Source organism: Hirundo rustica, chromosome 1, assembly GCF_015227805.2.
Source record: "Hirundo rustica isolate bHirRus1 chromosome 1, bHirRus1.pri.v3, whole genome shotgun sequence".
Taxonomy (NCBI): domain Eukaryota; kingdom Metazoa; phylum Chordata; class Aves; order Passeriformes; family Hirundinidae; genus Hirundo; species Hirundo rustica.
In genome coordinates, this window is record NC_053450.1 from 48,762,171 (window position 1) to 48,780,661 (window position 18,491).

The 18,491-nt window shown below is 44.2% G+C and overlaps 1 protein-coding gene across 1 annotated transcript in view; it reads right to left on the bottom strand.

Annotated features, from left to right (window-relative positions):
• Positions 1–17,010, bottom strand: part of COLEC12 (collectin subfamily member 12) — a 95,928-nt gene extending 78,918 nt beyond the window's left edge. The window contains exons 1-2 of the mRNA XM_040074507.2: positions 16,895–17,010; positions 5,340–5,390 (exon numbers count right to left, since the gene is read on the bottom strand). Coding sequence (XP_039930441.1) covers positions 5,340–5,390; positions 16,895–16,901 — 58 coding nt within the window. The 5' untranslated portion in view covers positions 16,902–17,010. The remainder of the gene's footprint in view (positions 1–5,339; positions 5,391–16,894) is intronic.
• Between the last annotated feature and the right edge of the window lie 1,481 nt (positions 17,011–18,491).

Sequence of the window (18,491 nt, forward strand, 5' to 3'; positions counted from 1 at the left end):
TACACACTGCAGGCATACAAGTGAAAGAATGCCCAGGGAGGTATGTGGTTGTGGCACCTGAAATCCCTCACTGGTCGTTTACAAACCATAAAGAAAAGCTGACAAATTCCCAAAGCTTAGAATTTTTTTTTTTTTTTTTTTTTTTTCATAGGGGCTTACGGTTTGTGTGAATATAGCACACCACCAGGCTGATGCCAGACATTTTTTTGGTGCTTGTTATTAGAGATATGAACAATGGCCTGGATTTATTCAGAGACAAGGACTAAAATTATTCCATCTGTGCAATGTTAATGAAAGTCCTGAACTATTGCAAAATTCTGAGCCATGAATTTTTATCATATTTGAACAGTTATTTATAGGCACAAACTGTATTTTTTTAAAACCCTCTTCAGAAAAAGCTTTGTATTTTAAAGTTTTCATTTTTGCTGTAACCCATTCACAACACTTTTATCACTCCTAAAACTTCCTAAAATTATCAAATGTGTGAAGAAATAATATATAACTTCTTGCTGTACAAAATACTATAAAAAGTGCATGGTGAGCAAATAATTAAATAGATCTTGTTCAGCTGTTCCCAATCCACTCATCAGGGAAAAAACAACAAACAACCCAAACAACAAACAACCCAAACCTATTTTACTAATATGTTTTTAATTTTCTTTTTCCCCCATCACCTTTTTTAGCATAGCAGATTTCATGACCTATTTTACTAATATGTTTTTAATTTTATTTTTCCCCATCACCTTTTTTAGCATAGCAGATTTCATTACTCCATGGCGGGATGATGCATTCATTCCTGGTCCACAAATTCCTAGACTTGATTCTCACACCTGGAATCATGCTTAGGAGCTAGATTGTTGTAACTGCAAGGAAGAGATATCCCAACCCATATCTTACATACCCTACAAAAGGTACCTGAAGAAGTACCTGCCTTCCTTGAGAGGGCCCCCTGGTAACTTTTCTCCCTCCTTCCCTGTCAGCTCTTGACCTAAGGGATGTGGGGAAGGCTAGAGGATCAGTGCCTCTGTGTGCACGGGACCTCTCTGGGGACATGAGGGACTGTCCCCTACTGACAGCTCAGCAGGAAGAGGGGAGGTGACAGTGAGGAGCACCCCGACTCACTATCTAGAGCATGGAGGTGACCAAGATGGGTGTTTCTGTGGAGAACAGGCTCACAGTCTGCAATTCTGGCTGTGTTTGCCAGGGGCAAAGGGTAATTATCTTACACAAGCTGTTTAGTCTTCCACTTATCTATAGTGCACTGGTCCTGTCTTCTGATTCCTTGGGAAGTTTCTCTTCATCAGCAAGGCTTTCAGCTCATTTCTTTGAAGTCTGTTTTCTAAAACACCACAAACGTGCTTTGCAACAGTTCAAAGATTATCTTCTCTGCTTTCAGCAATTCCATATTGTATTGTAGCTTTGAATTATGCAATCAGTAATTTAAATTTTTTAACTCTACTTATTAAAGCGCAGATCTTAAGTTCTTAAACATTAACATAAGGAAACAAAATGCACAACGAATTCTACATATATTACCTCAGAATGCCATGAGTTAGGAAGATCAGGACTTCTACCTTGGAGTCAATTTGATCCCTTCAATTCCCTTGCCTGTGGAGATGGCCAGAGGCCAAATCTCAGAGGAAAGGGTCAAACCCTGCCAGAAAGAGATTTTTTCATCCTTCTGTCTACCATCTAGAAACTAGTCTTAGCTCTCATGCCTAAGATTTAGCATCCCCAAAGTGTATCATATTGAAAGGAAGTCTTGCCCTTTCCTCATTCATTCTTTCCCAAAGTGAGTTGTGCATGAGGTGGTACAAACCAAGGACATTGACTGACAAAAGAGTTAATATTGGTGGCAATCTGGTGGAGGAAAACCAGTGGAGAGGCTCAGCTTGCCATCTGGAGCAGATAACTTTAAAACAGCCTGAGAAATGGGGTTGAAGATGAAGTAACTGGGATAAGAAACACATTTCCTCATTTTTCAGTGCAGCAATCTGGAGGCATTGCAGCTGAGCAACTTCTGGCAGCATCCCTGAACATCTGTAGCATCCATTGAAAAGAAGTAAACAGCATCAGTGAGCTGGAAAGACTGTTTTCCTTACTGACTCCCTGCAGCAAATCTGTCCCAAGCTCAAAGGAGAAAAAATCTGATGTGTATTTTTCGAGGACTAGTCTGCATCTGTATTCATTGTTCTTTAATATGTAAGTGTGTTATGATTAGTATGTTTGGCTTACTATGACCAGTTAATTTTCTATTGACTAAAAAATACAGTAGTTTGACAAGTTCTCAGAAATTTACTTATTTGAGAAGGAAGGACAGCATGATTCAGCAAAAGGGGAAGTGGTGCAAGACAGCGTGTATTCAGCCCTCTTCTCAAAAACTTCTTCCCCAAAATGAGAACTTTTGGAGAACGCCTCTCTCCTTTCCACCTTCTGCTGATCTCTTCCTTCCTTGAACCAAACTACAGGCTCAGGCAACAAGGCAGCTAATAATAAACTCCTCAGCTGAACTCTAGGAAAGTAGCTTGGTCAAGGTTTTGCCTGCCAAATGCTGACCAACACATGTTCCCAGCTGCCAGCAGTGACTGACTGCTAGTCCCGTTTTTTACAAACCAGTTATACTTCAGCCTTCTGCCCCTCAGAGCACATTTTGCTCCAAACGAGACCTCCCAATTCCAAATGGTACTTGACTCATGGTCCATCTGCCATGTCTCAAGTCCATGGAGCATACAGGGACCTCTCCAATCATGATATATTAACACAACTGCTCTTGCACTACGACTCCTGAAACAAAAACCCCGCTGCTGTTTTCATCCCTGCCCACACCAACAGGCTGTACAGGAACAGCGCTGGCATTTCTACAGTGCCAGCCAGCAGACAAACAGGACTTCTCTCAAAATTACCTTTTATCAAGGTTTCTGTAATAAAACTTGGTTCTTGGCTTGGGATCTCCCCTTATTGCCTTCTTTTACCAGGAAGGACACAGAGCCAAGAGGGAACACCAAATGAGACAGCAGGTGTAACATTTCATACTGATCAGGCAGGAGCTCAGCTGCATTTTGGCCCCAAGAGCAACCTCCGGTGCTTCACTTGAAATGCTGACCCAGCCATCCAGTGAGTTTGGAGTCTTTATAAAAAGTTGTGCAGGTCACCTTTCAGTCTGGAGGAGCCCAGTGCCAGGTGAGGAAGCAGCCAGCACTGCTGAAGGCTCCCATTCTCTCCAGAGGCTGCTCAGAGGCTGCCTGGAAATGCAGCAAAGACTGTAAAGGCAGGAACACACTAAAGTCCAATTTTCTGAAGAAGGGGAAATAAACCCTTTAAGGGATGCAAGAGCATGAGCACCTACAGTCAAACAGCATGGTGCAGGAATGTGTGGAAACCAGGCCAGCCTAGCTCCTCCCTGAGCTGCCCCATGATGCTGGGAAAGATGATGAGGGTATGGGGCAAAGTTTGGGCTCCAAAATAGTATAGACATAGAATGCTCCTAGGATTGGGACCCTGCTGAATTACACAGCTCTCACCAGTGCCAACACTATGGCTCCATGATCCCGTTCCCCCTTTAGTCAAGGCTCTTCTGTACTGCAGATATTTGGGATACCTCCCTGACCACAGCAATGTTGTTTTCCTGAGGCATCAGGCAGTTATGGTTGGTTCCTAAGGGTGGAACGACCCTGACTCCTCCTCTTGTGGTGAAATCTCCTCCTGCCACTTCCAGGCTGCCAGTCCTCTCTTCCCTCCACGCTGCCCCACCAAGCACAACAGCACAAGCATTTCTGGAAATGGTCTTGTATTTCTGAGGGAAGAAATAACTCACCTTGGTAGCATCACAATACTCAGGAGAAAGAAAGAAATGACAGCAAGTTAGTAGGCAAAAATCCCATGACGTCACAGCAGTGCAGTTACTATTGGGACAGTAAGGATAATGGAGTACCCACTCCTTGCCAAAATCTTGCTCACTGCAAGGGAGTACTGACCAGGAAAAGCCTGCTAGAGGATAACACCAAGGGAACCTATTTTTATAGCTGTTAATGAATACTAATATTTTTTATTTATTTGGAGGTGACAGAAATGAACACTTAGCATTGCTTCCTATTTCTCAAGATTTGTTTTGCTTTTTTGCTGTTCAAGGGCTTAATCCAGAACAACAACAACAACAACAAAAAAGGAACAAACAAAAGGAAAACAAAAAACAAAAAACGAAAAAACCCTGTGTGCAGCCTTATAGAGGACTTTCCAAGCCACAGATGCTGGCTCTGTGGTTGGCTGATCTATCCAAAATAAAGCTTAACAGCAGGGAGCAGTGGAGTAGTTCAGGGGGTAGAAAAGGTCATGCGAATGCGATCCTCACCTCCCAAACTTCACATCTCCTTACGCTGCCTCCCCCTGCTCCTTTTGGGATGGAAGGAATTTTTGACTTATTTTTCATTTTTGTTTTCAGCCTGCCTCTCCTATCCACTTGCCAGCTGGGGTCATTGAAAGTGACTCTTGCTGCAGCCACTTTCCCAGGACAGAAAAAATGAGGTGAACTATTATTCTGATGAGAGGTGAAAGGCACCACAGCTTTGATGGTGAGCCCCTTTGGCTGCTCCAAGACATAGCTGGCACTGTGGGAGCTCAGAGGCCACCATGTCACCTTCCCTTTGCCACAGGGACATGCATCCTCCTGCCCTGGGTGAAACTGTTGACTGCAAAGACTGAAATGTTTTCCCAACAGAAAGGGACCACAAGAGCCTTGAACACAGGGGCCTTGAAGGCTGCTAACTCCTGTGCACAGATGCATGGCAGTATGTGTGGCACTCCTCATATGAAAAGGCCATTTTGGGTGAACAAACATTAAAAAAAGAGAAAAGTGAGCAACCTCATTTTAATAATTTTTGACTTCAGAATGCATTCATGCTGTATACTTTTCCTTTGAGACAAGTGCACAGACTATGCCGTGGCTCATCTGCCGGTACAACTTCTGCAAGTCGACAGGAGATCCCATGAAACCACTTTGGGGAAAACCTACAAACTCTGCTGCACATCAGTTTGGGGGCTGAAGCAATGCCCAGCTGGGCAGAGGACATGTAAGAGGCATGGCCCCTTTTTTTCACAGGCAGCACATTCATTTCTCTTCAGGTGTGGGCTTCAATTTCCTCATGAAAGAACTATTTCAAAAGCCTTATGTTTGCCAAGAAATTAACCCAAGTCTAAACAGCACACCTTCCTCTGGGAGGACACTGGATGTGGATGATGGGACTGTATGTTTTGATGCTGTCAGCAAGAAAGTTTTCCTTAGCAAATGTTTGATTTGCTCCAAGCACTATGCAAAAGCGAGCTGAAAGACTGCTGCCACTTACCAAACCTCTTGTAGCCGAAGGACTGCACCTCCTCCTCCTCTGCAAAGTCGTCTGGAGAAAGAAAGACACGGAAGCAGATTATTACTACTACCACTGGAAAAAGACGAGAAGAAGTTTTCACAGGTGTATGTTCATGAATTAATATGTTTACTTGGTTTGTTAGGCATGCTACTGCTCTTCCCCTTTGCTGCTCCCACCTCTGTCTCCAAGTACAGAAGGCAATTTAGAGCCTTTCCCCCAACGAGAATCCCCAGCACAACTCTGGATTACAAACTGTGTAGATTTATCACCTGGTACACATCCTGAGGCCTGCTTGGCCAGCTAAGTGCAGACCAGAGCAGATATGTCCCTCATCATAGTGACACCCACAATTGTCACCAGTGTGCTACTTGGTCAAGCCTGCCCAGACCACAGAAATCAGAGGAGATGGTTGTCCATCCATCCATCCATCCATCCATCCATCCATCCATCCATCCATCCATCCATCCATCCATCACCTCCTATGAACACTAGCTTGGCCTGAAAATGTCAAATCCAATGAAACGTGGGAAAAAGAACGGATAAACTCTGATGAGAAAAATGAAAATTGAGATGGTGAAGATTGTGAAAGGTCGTGAGGGGAAGCAGAACGAAGAGTGGCTGAGGTCACTTGGTTCCTTCAGCCTGGAGAAGAGGACACTGGGGGGACACCTCATGACAGTCTACAACTTCCTCATGAGGGGAAGTGGAGGGACAAACACCGACGATCGGACTCGAGGGAATGGAAGTTGTGGGGAAGTTTAGGTTGGCTGTTAGGAGAATATCAGGCTCCCCAGGGAAGTGGTCACAGCGCCAGCCTGCCTGAGTTCAAGAAGGGTTAGGACAATGTGCCTAGATACATGGTGTGACTCTTGGGGCTGGCCTGTGCAGGGACAAGAGCTGGATCTGATGATCCTTGAGGGTTCCTTCCAACTCAGGAGATTCTATCATATGATGATTCCACCCTGCCTTTTGTTCTCATCTTTACAGTAAGCATGGAGTAATATGCTAATAATCACAAGGTTATTTTGTCAGAAGCTGATTTTCTCTCCATTTCCTTCCGTCAGCAAAGGAAAAGGCTGGCATCAGCAAAAAAATTACACCCATGACTTTAAAAAAAAAAAAAAAGAAAAAAAAAAAGAATATGTTTGTGTTCATGTGTTCAGACTCCTTCCACCAAGACAACCCCCCGCTCTGCTGAGTCAGGAAAGGCAAAAGCTCTGCCTCGTCACCAGCACCAGCCTCTGCATCAACTGCTGGGAGGGCAGCACAGCCCAGGCTGTTCTCCTCCCTCTTCTGTATTTCCCAGAGGGAACATTTAATGACTGGTGGAGGAAAAGCAAGCTCAAAGCAGATAAACACTTGTGATGGAGTGAGAAGTCTGTGTTTAGTTGGACCTTTTTTGCCCACAGACTTACTGCACATGATTGGGCTGCTCTGCATCATGAAACGGGGCTAACTGGTGCCACAGCTAACTTGGGACGGCACAGAGCCTTGGGGGGATGAATCTAAAGGTGAAGATACCATCTGCATCCAGACTCAACACAGCCTAAATGATTTGTGTGCGTGTCTCCAGCAGGAAATCTGACTGGTTTTTCCTTTTGACCTGTGAGGTGCAACACACAGAAGTCTGAAGGAGACTTTGAAGCAGAGTCCATGAAATGCATCATTTTGCAGAACATCACCCATTACTCAGACGGCACTATGGATTAAACAGCTAAAAACATATTCTTCACAAGATAAGACATTTTTCTTACTGGCAGCAGTGCTCCTGTCCTTATCTTTAGCTAGACCCCCCTTAAATGCTAGACGTGCATTTAAGAAGTGGAAGAGCCAGTGGATGCTCCTTAGGCAAAACAAACACATCCTGGTTTTGAAGACAGAAAGAAACCTTTAAAAAAAACCAAACCAAACAAACCCTCACAGTTGTCCCAAATGTTATCTGAAGACAAGGCCCCCCAACGAAACACAACAAACACTAATAAACCGTAACCAGTCAGCAACCAACTTCTCATCCCAGCAGTGAGCTACTCAGGAAGATCTTCCCCTGTTGCACAAAAGATTAAATGCTGCACAAAATAAGATAACAGCCCCAGAGACCTTAGCTTCCTGCCCTCTTCTGCTATCAGGCTGCAACACAATCGCCTCCTTTGTTTCTCAGGAGTGTAACCTGGCTTATCTGATCCGTATCTGACGTATACAGCCAGGCCACCTTTAAATCCTGCAGCTTCATCCCACACCACATCTCCAAGACCTTCCTCCCAGGCTGACAGCCCCTTCCCTGGTTTTCTTGTTTTTCATGCTTAGACCAACAGCATTGGCTTTTGCAACTTTAATCACATTTTTGTTTCTTTGGCCATTATGGCACACGCAACATGTTTATATATGTACATTTTATACATTTCTATACACACATATACTTTTAAATATATATATATGCTTTTCAGTATTTGCAATGCTGTATGTTATTCATTCTAGGGATGAGTTTTTTCCTTCAGCTTTGAACACATTATAATTATTCATTCATCTCCTAGTTTTGAAGAGCACTTGTGTTATTTGAAACCAAGAAGTGGAGATGGGCAAGGACAGTTATGTCAAGTGGTGACCCATCTCCCTGATCACTAAAATCTCAAGCATCATCTGTGAGTTGATCTTGCAAGGGGCAGTCAATGTAATTTTAAGGGAAGTCTATAAAAATTATTTAACAGACAAAGCTCAATGTTCTTTCAGTCAAAACTGCAACTTTGCTGAAATCATGTGCAAATATAGTACTTCACAATATTCACTGTTTAATGTAACAAATTTAAGGAAAATAAAGATGGAAGACATTAGTAAAGCAAGCTTAGACTAAACATTCAGAAATTACAGCACTTTGGAAAAAGAGACTAAGATGGGCTGAAAGTCCTACCTCAGAAGAAGTCTATGTTTGCAATATTAAAAATTAAGCTGACAAACAAGCCTATAAATTTAATCCCAAGGCAAAGCCCTGCACCCAGCCTGCTCCTCCCATTGCTGTTGGGCAGTGTTGTCCTCACTGGAGGCAGCAGAAACTTGATCTTCAGCTTCAGTTCCAGTGCTGGAAATATTAAAATTTAGTCACAAGTTCTACAAAAATCTCAAAGCTTTCTGATATCTTCAAACCAGCAAAATACAGGAGAACCTAAGTTTTCATTGAAAAGGTAACAGCTTTTCTAGTGAAAACTGTGAAAATGTGATCTGTTACGAATTACAGAGGTTAAGAAAATATACACACCATGTAAGAAGGCAAATACTACGAACACCTCCAGTATGTTAATGACTTATGCTTTTAAAGGCAGTATCAGAAATAGTTGTGGAAGAAATTACTGAGTTTTGAGCTCTAGTGACTTATCTTAGAATGGGAAATTCTGCATTTTGACATCAATGGTACCTATACTTGAGTGAGGCTGCAACTAGCGTAGGAGGGGTTTGTTTGACATTGTGAAAGCCTTAAATTAGAAATATTTTTCTTTAGTTTAAATCCAGTCCTTCTCAGTTACAAAGAAGGCTGGAATAAACGCAGTCAACATATTACTTCTGTTACATACACATGCATTAAAAAGCAGGCAAGGCTTATTTTCATGGGTGAAAAATATGAAGGGCAGACTCCTCCTTGAAGCAGACAATCAAGGAGAATTTGTTGTTATTTCCTGGTCACAAGAATTAAGTCTTTTGTATGGAGAAGATCAGCCCTAATTCAGTTATAAGACGCTCAACTGAGCTCTCAGCTGTGAACCAAAAGATAGAGAATCCAGAACATGAAAGATGAAGAAACATTAAAAGCTGGTCTCTTACTCCACTGACTTACACAGAACTCTGGCAGCAGGAAGGTCCATAAAAAAGGTGAACTTTGGGCAGAACAGAAATATATGTGAGGAACCAGATGTATTTAAATTAATTATTTAATTGTATTATTTTAAGGGAAGGGCCACCAGAGAGCTCCTGTTTTATTGGGTTCACAAGAGTCTCCTTGGATGCTAGAACAGATTGTCATGGGGAGCTTACAGCAGACTGCTACAAATCACTGTCTCACTGTGGCTGAACAGCAATACATCAAATATTTTAGGGAGTCAGTGGAAAGCAAGAGTTCTGGTCCAAAAACCTTAAAAAAAAAAAAAGCTTTGAGATATTATGGCAATATCCATGCCCCATTGAGTACCAATGCCAAATTCCACTTGCCCTCCAGTTATAAGCTATTACTGCAACACCTCTAGTAAATACAGCTGTAGAGTTAAATAAGTTACAGTACAATGCTTCAAGGGAGCGGGAATCATGAAAAGGCAGTTCAGCTGGGGATTAATGCAGCGAACAGAGGGAATTCATTTAATCTAAAACAAATTAGACTCTCATTTGATTAATTTGCTAGTGGCAAAGCAAATCTGTGGAGTAGAACTGTTTAATTTCTTCTCCTTGTTCTTAAATCTTAAATAAATTAATCATGGATCACTTATGAGTCATTCTGAGGTCAAGTAAGAAAGAGCTGGCCTGGAGCCAAAATGGATGCTAAATCTGCCCCTGAGACAATACAGGGCATAAAACCACGGCACCAGATCTGAGAAGCCTTCAGTGCAAGGTGATTTTAGGGAAATTACATCCATTTTAGCCCCTTCCTTTCATGGGTGTCATTGTTGGCATATGGAAGGTGTTAAAGAAAGCTGCTAATGTATGTGTCCAGCTGTCTCCTTTTAACAGTACACCTTGCTCAGCCATTTAAACCTAATTAACTAACGAGGCAAACAAGACCTCAGAACCATTAGAGGTGCTGGGTCATATGGCTGCAGACACGTGGTATCCAATAATTTCAAGAACACTTGTGTGCTGCAAACATGGATACAAAGTCCTTGTTTAAAGACCTCATCTGAAGCCTTAAATAAAGAAAACAAACCAATATTCTACATTGCATTTAAAAATCTGGGAAAATCTCTTCCAGGAGAGAATGAGGCATCTGGGCTGAAAATTGTCATGTCAAGTTTGAGCTCAGATTTTAGAATTTCCTTTATAAAATCCTGAAAACTCAAATTGCAGTGCATTAGAACTTACCCTAAGTACCAGGCTGGGAACTCAGACTGTAAGATTAATTTGTAGTAAAAATGACATCCAGTGTAAGAGTTTCCTCTAAAATAAATCTCTCTCTCAAAGGGCTTTAATGGTTAGAGTCCAGCCTTTCCTACTGACTTGATGGGAACTATAGAGCTATATCCCAGTGCAACTCTGTAAAAATCATTCTAATATTATCAAGGAGCAATCTTTTCCAGTCCCACTTGGAAAGAAGCTGTGCCCATTAGTTGAAAATCACAATATTCCACTCCATAACCCATGAATCAGCATGGATGAAGAACTCTGCTCAGAACTGTGTAACAAGTGCATCACCTTCATGAGAGACTGCTTGCAGTGTCAAAGAGCTGCTTCTGCCTGCTCTCTCCATCTCAGCACTTTCACTGAAAGGCAAAACTCGTCCACTTGTGAGGTTTCTGTAATAGTAACAACTGTTCAGGCAGACAAGAACAGCGGCACCAATATCTTTCTCATATCACATTTCAAAAGCTTTTTGAGCTGCCACCAGATTTATATGCATTTCTGCTCACTATTAACTGGGTCTACATTCAAACTGCTGACCTAGAGGTGAAATGGAGCCAGCAGAAGTACAACAAGCAGCTGTGGCCTTCAGATGTTGATGACTTCATCAGACTAATTGGTTTCCACTGGTTTTCATAGCTTTTATTCTGGACAGTCTCCTGCTTGTGCTAATGGGCTGCTCATTCCCCTGTCTCTTCACAGATCCTTTATTTCACTTGTCCTCTTGTTCTGCCTTTCTCCGCTACTTTTTACTTATGGTCCCTTTTCATAGTCAAGTCTTTCTCTCTGTCTCTATTTTGATAAGCCCCCCTCACAAAATCCCACCCCACACTTAAAACACTTCCTGACTCCCAAGCTGACAAGTCACACCAGCAGTCACTGTTGTTGGCTGAGTGTGCTGAGCCCATATTATCCAGCCCTTCTTTTGTCTGGCTTGTCACACAGCAAACTCCTTTGGACAGGGGTTACTTGCAGAGTACCTGGTCTTTAAGGCAGCCATGGGAGAGGTTCAGCTGAGGCAGTCCTGGGAGAGAGCCCACCTCCCTGCATCCCAAAGCATCCTTTGGGATATTGTTTGAGCTTGGACTCTGGCAACAAAACTGAGGCTTTTCTTCAGCTCTGTCCAACTGAGACTGCTGATCTGGGAATTTTCTGCTTATCTTAGTGACTGAAAGAGGCAATGCCCTAGCTCAGAGATCCTCCCTTGGTACTATCCTATAACTTGGATGGTGTCTCCCATCACCTAACACATGCATAAAACAAACAAAACTAATATCATGACAAATGGGCGCACTCTAATATCTTGGTCTTCATCTATTCTCCTGCTGCTGTGCCCAAAAAATGTGAGCACTTATACTAGGAACACACACAAAAAGACAGAAGATGGTGAAAATTAGAGGTATAACAGGAATCACTCCATTTTTGCTTTTTAGGCACAAGATGAAGACAGTAAATAGGGGGTTTTGAACAAAACTTGTTAGCCATAAGTGCCACAGAACATCATTACCGTACCGGGGTCAGGAGCAGCTGCACGGTGTGGAGGATCAACTTTAGAAGTTAAAAGTTTAAATCATATCGTATTTCAGAATAATGATTTAAGAGCAAACAGATATGTTCTCATTAGTGCACTGAAAAATTGTGCCTCCCTGTCTGTATGTCAGGGGAGGCAATTAACAGCAGTATTAAAATGGCATACACATTCCTAACAACACATGTCTCTATTACCTCCCATAACTCATTCACTTTGTTGCCAGTGATGTCCCAGTCTGCACCTCAAATTTATGCACCAAAAGGGATTGCTGTTTTAGGTGGAAGTGGTCAAACTCCAAAGACAATTCATCTTAGATTGCTCCCTCACTCGCACAGACCACACTCACATTATAAGGAGGATCAGGTTCACTTTCCATGCCTTGTAAAAAGAGTCTTTATTTTGCTTTCCAAGGGGGAGGGCTGGAAGGAGAGATTCTCTGTTCTGACATACAGAACCTCAGGATAAGGAAGGTTTTGTGAAGCTGAAGATAACTGGGTATGCATCCTTAGCAGTACCGAGCTGCTTTCATGCTTGACATTTCTCTTCACTCTCTTTATTTTACTCTGTTTTATCTCTGCAAGGCCTGATCAGCTCTATCTCTCTGCAAGATTACCTTCCCCTCCTTATCCTGGCAGGCAGAAGTGTCTGAACCTCTGGGCACAACAGTCTTTCAGTGTGGATCTAAGTAAACTGTTTAGTGGTTGTGACAAAAAAAGGGCTCTGTTCAGCCCTCAGCTGTAGCAAAATCAGTCTAAAATGAATCCACGTTATCCAAAGTAGAAGAAGGAGGAGTCACAGGAGATTTTAAACAACTCCCTTCTTCATAGGGATAGGTTTGTCTATGCTATTCTTCGTCCTGTGTGGCTGAGAAAAGCAGAATTGAAGCAATAATAAACAATTACAACTTCTTACTGAAAATGCTGCTGTCATAAATAGCTTATATGCTAATTCTGCTCAGTATCTTTTGCAGTTGTATAGTAATATTTCTATCTGTGCAATAACAGATTTCTCTTATAATTTCATAGCTGTTTTCCTCTGTAATGTTAATAAGAACACGCTTTGACACACACTTGCATCTTTCTCATCCATATGTTTAAAATACTCTGTGCTACCAATCAATTCAGGACACACACCGACTGTATAGTAGCATTGCTCAGGATTTGTTCTGTGTTTTATCACACATTTATTATAACTGCTCGTGCCTTTGAACTTCTGCTGTAGGGTCCTGTGACATGTCCAACACACACCACTCAGACCGCCTGCATATGTTTCATGTTTATGTCACTATATTCATATAACCTCTTTTATAAATGGACTAAGGAAAGGTTACTGGATCGCTCCACTTCTAATCCTTGGTTTTCGGATGCTTTCTGGCTTCTGCAAAGTGCTCTGAACTGGATTTTTTTGAAATTCTTGGTTTGAAGTTTTTTATCCAGGAAAGACCTATTTGCAGATGACCGTTCATTTGATTTTGTGCACACAAAGGACACAGAGAGAGAGAGAAAGAGAGAGAGACTTTTCTGCAGTGTTACAAAATTATAACTTTTATTCCTTTATTCCTTTATTCTTTAAAATTAGCAGTGGCATCAAAACAGAGGGAAAGACAAAACCTGTAAAGAAGGTAAACATCATGTAAATAATTGAAGACTTTTTAAGGTAGTCAAGAAAGAACAACTGAACTTGCATGCACAGTCAGCTTTTGCTATTGTAGGCATTATTTGCAAATTACATCCATACTCTAAGTCCCAGAGAAGGGACAATTTTAGCAACACAGGCTGATACATTAATTAATCGTCTGATAAAGTGTTCACTGTGTAAGGCAAACTTGGGCTAAAATGAACTGGCGTATCCTGTGAGAGCTTGGTGTACCCTTATCATCCTGCGGACGGTGCACGGAGCGCGCTGAGCCGCCTTGGAGGTGAAGGGTCGAGGCTAAGAAAGGCAGGCTTTCAGGCCAGGCTGCTCCCAGGCACTCTGGGCTTCACTGCTCCAGTGAAACACTGCCAAAGGAACACACGTTTGTCCCCCGTGCATCTTTCTGTATCAAATGAAAGGAATGGCACACGACGGAATATTTGGTCGTGTTCCGGCTCTCAAGCACAGGATCCCAGATGATTTGTCCTCCAGCACCTTTGCAAGCGGCACATAGCAAGGTGCTTGTGATGGCAGAGAGGGAGCAGGAGAAGGAGGAGGCAGTGGAAGAGGAATGAAAAGAAGCAGCTAAGCTACTTAGAGCATCAGTAATCAAGAGCTCTGTCATCCTGGAGCAACAGTCCCAAAATGACCACCTTGACTTTGTCATTGCCTGATTCGGGGCATTAATATTAAGTGGTTATCCAAACTGTACCCATATTTCAGAGGAAAATACTGATCACCAGCACTGCCATGACAGTAGTGATTACAGAGAGAGTTTAAAGCATTAATTACAAAATATATCGCAGCTATATGGGAAGAAGTTCTCAGTTTTAACGATGCTTGTCCCTGTCTTAAGTTAGGGCCAAGGTTTTCAAACATGTGGTGGTGTTTGACTATGAGGAAGTTGTTTTCATTTGTTTCCCAGGCAATGAGTGCTCCTTCATACCCCAATGAATAACTATAACTTAGAAGTATCATTTGATAAATCTGACCCTAAAGCAGTCAAATCCCTATATAAATCACATGAATTATTACTAAAAAAATATGACAATGTTTGTGAGCTCAGTGCTGTTTGCTGGGAATAAAACTGCCAGCATACTGAACATAAACTTCAATTTGTTTTACTGATTTAAAACATAACACATTACAAATAGCAGCAATGGGAAATATAATTTATTCCTTACAGATATTTAGTGATGTAATTATTTAGATATTCCTCCATTCTCTAGGGAGGGTAGATACAGAGACAGCTGCAATCAACAGATCTTTTTGTTTTTATTGAGAAAAATGTGTAACTATACCAAGCTATACAGTTCTACAATTATCACTACCATCAAGTTTAAAGAGAAAAATATGAAAAGCCAAGTCCATACCCAGAAAAGGAAATCACCGTGTCAAAATTTGGTTTGACTCTCTGACTTCTCTAACACTGGCAAAAAACCTTGATGTGGATTTGTTTGACACTTTTCTTTAGCTATTAGTCATTCAAGTGTTCTTCTTTGCATGTTTTATTACTGATTTCTGTAACTCTCTGGGGGAAAGAAATAAGATGGCTGTGATCACTCTTAGGGAAGCCAAATGGTAAGGATGAGCATTCCCTCTTGATGGACTGTGGGGCACCAGCGAGTGCTCCCAGGAGCAGGAATTACATCTTCCCTTTGAATGCCACTGCTCTGCTTTGCAAAGAGCAGTGGAAGTAGAATGGAAGGAGACACAAGTCGCATTGTATGGTATTCCCATCCTTGGTCTTTTGCATCCCACCTCTCCCCAAAACCCCAAAGAATGGAGTGTAAGGCTTTCAGTGGTAACAGGCACAGGTTTACTCTACCTACTACCAGATCCCCATTGTTTTGGTTTGTTCCTGCCCTTACCTTATGCTGATAATGACAAGCTGACGACAAATTTTTTTGCATGAGCAGCCTATAAATAAATAACACTATAAATACATTATTTTTAATATGTTGCATGGCCCTGGAGACACACCATGCCACAGTGCCAGAAGTAACTTAAATAGGTGTGTGTGGGTTTTCGAAATAAATGCCCCTCCCCACCAAAGCTTTTCCCTCCTTCAGGCAGCTACTCTGGCAAGTGAATAAATAATCACATCATTTGGTGTCCTAGACTCAGGAACAGACTATGGAAACTCAGTGTAACTATCATGATGTTTACTGGCCTCCTGGCATCTGGAATAAAACTCTGCAGTCCAAGAACAGGCAGAGTGGTGCCCAAAAGCAATTTTCATATATGTATGTCTTAAGCTTATTTTTGCCTCTGAAGAAAAACTGGATTCAACTCTCACAAAGTCCCAACTAACTCCTAAACTCTCCACAATGTCCTTTGATGTTTTCATTGTAAGTATTCCCCAGTGCGTGCAGCCTCTGCCTTTTGCTGTAAGGCTATCAATTTTCATAAACAGAAGGCCCCCCCCCCCCCCCCCCCAATACATCTTTACTAGGTTACAGAGTAGCAATTTGGCAATCTGCTTCTTTATTTCATTTTAAAGCTTGTGATACCTCTCAGTCACGGCTATGTAGGACAGGGTCAAATGTTCCACTCATTTAAAACAAAAAGAGAAGGAAGGGAGGAAAAGAGAGAAAAGGGAAAAGAAACAAAGTTTCAGTTTGAACAGATGCAAAGTAAAAAAATTTTCCAGTCGGTGGATGTAGAAGAGAAACACGCCAAATACATTTCACAAGCCAGTTAAGCTTCTACTGGCACCTAATCACTGCCAGATGTTTAGAAGCAGCACCAAGAACATCGCAAAACTCTCGCAAAAAAAATAAACAAATCAACCAGGGAGAAACACAAGTCTTCTTCTCGGGGCACCGGCGAGGTGGGAGATAAAAGTTGGGTGCCGAGAGAAACCATGCTGGCGTTAGAGCACACACGCCGGGACACGCTCACACAGGGACAGCCCGCTCCCGGAGCGGGACTGACCGGCACACGCCGGGCCGCGGCGGCGGCGCAGCCCCCGCTCCCCGCGTCGCGGTGAGACCCCCGCTCCGCTCTCCCGGCACCGGCTGCCCGCAGCGCCCTGCCCTGCCCTGCCCTGCCCGCCACCTGCCCGCACCGTGTCCTGCCAGCACCCTGCTGGCTACGGCTCGCCCCGCGGGCACCCTCCTCGCCAAGACGCGCGGCGTCCCCTGGCTGAAGTGCCCACGCTCCCGCCCCGCGCAGCGTTCCCGCACTGCGTTCCCGCACGCTGCGCATCCCGCCCTGCCCGCGGTGCCCGGCGCACGTGTGCGGGCGGCGGAGCGGGCGCCGCTCCCGTGCCTACCTTTCATCTTGGCGCCGGGGCGGGTCACATAGGACGGACGGGGCGCGGCGGGGCTGCCGCCGGGAGCGGCGGGCGGCGGAGCGCTCCTGCCTACTGCCGGGCCATGCCCCCGCCGCGGGCCCTGCTGCGCAGCCCCGGCCGCCGCCGCTCGCCCTCCTCCTCGGCCGCCGGCGGCACCCGGCTCTCGCCGCCAGCCCCGCGGAGCCCGGCCCGGCCCCGCCTCCCTCCCTCCGCCCCGGGGAAGGGGCCGCGGCCGGGGGCGGGCTCGGGGTCCCGCCGGCCGGTGGGGATGGGGGTGTCGCGCCCCGTGCGTGTCGCGCCCCCTCCCGCCGCGTCCCGCGGGGTTGCCGTGGGCAGCTGGGGCTGTCCGTGGGGAGCAGCCCGGCACGGGAGTTACGGGGCACCCGTCAGTGACCGGGGGAGCTCCAGCGGGACGCGGTGTTCCCGGCAGTAGAGCGGTCCTGGCTCGGGGATTCCTCGCGGGTGTGATCTCTCCAGGCGCCCCACACCAGCGTGCCTCAGGCGCGGCACGCCGGTGGAGGGATCCTGGAGCGGGGGTGCACAGCTCTCTGCTGGGAAGAGGCTGCAGGATGTGTGAAATTCACCCTGGTGCTGAACGAAGGGCCACGAGTAGCCCTGTTGGGACTGCGTGCACTACAGGCACTGGGGAGTGTGTGTAAATATTTGTGGGATTAGGGCTATACAAGCCAGTCGTCTTTTATTTTTCTGGTTCTGGATGTTGCCAGGAATTAGGGATCGTTTCCAGGCTCCCGTTTTCATGAAAGGCATGTTTTGCTTTTCTGCAAAGCTACCAATTTTTAGGCAATTGAAGACGGTGATAAATGTTTATGATCCGGCTTTGAGTGTTAACGTCAGTGCTGATGAGGCGGCGCAGGTGCAGCGTGCACCAGCTCCTTCTGGGGATGGGCAAAGTCGTGGAGGCACCAGAGAGTTCCTCTTGATGCAGTGAGAAGATGCACACGATTTTGCCTTTGCAGTTAGAGGTATCACAGCCTGCTGAATGTAGGGATGCCCAAAGAAATTCTTATACTACATGGTCTATGGCTTCATGAAGGACCACAGCGTACCAGAAAGGTCACAGCTCAGGCTCAGAGGATTAATTTAACACCAAGCTAAAAAGCAATGGAACCCTATGAAGTATGATCTCATATCAGCAAGGAACAAAGGATTAAATCCATGGAAAGTTGTAATTCTAGAGCAAAAACGAAAGAACAGATTCAGAAATCCGAATTCCTTCAGTTGGTCTGATTTCTTGAGTTGACATCAGCTTGAGCACATTTCACAGACTTGGAGGCAACACTTTTAGTTTGGGACCGATGAAAATATTGGAACACCAGCTGCAGTAGCCATTTGCTGCTTTAAAGCAGGGCTCAGATATCAAAGAGTCTTGACTCAGCTTTTAGTTTACACTCTAGCAGTTGACTGGAATATCATGAGTAAAACACTTAAATCTGAATACAGTCACCAGGTAATTCTGGGGTCCCTGATGTGCTGTGTTGGATTAGGACCGCAGTGTTTATGAGACACACTCATGCTTACTTGGTGGTGTGAGGCTCCTAAGTAAATTTAAAATTTT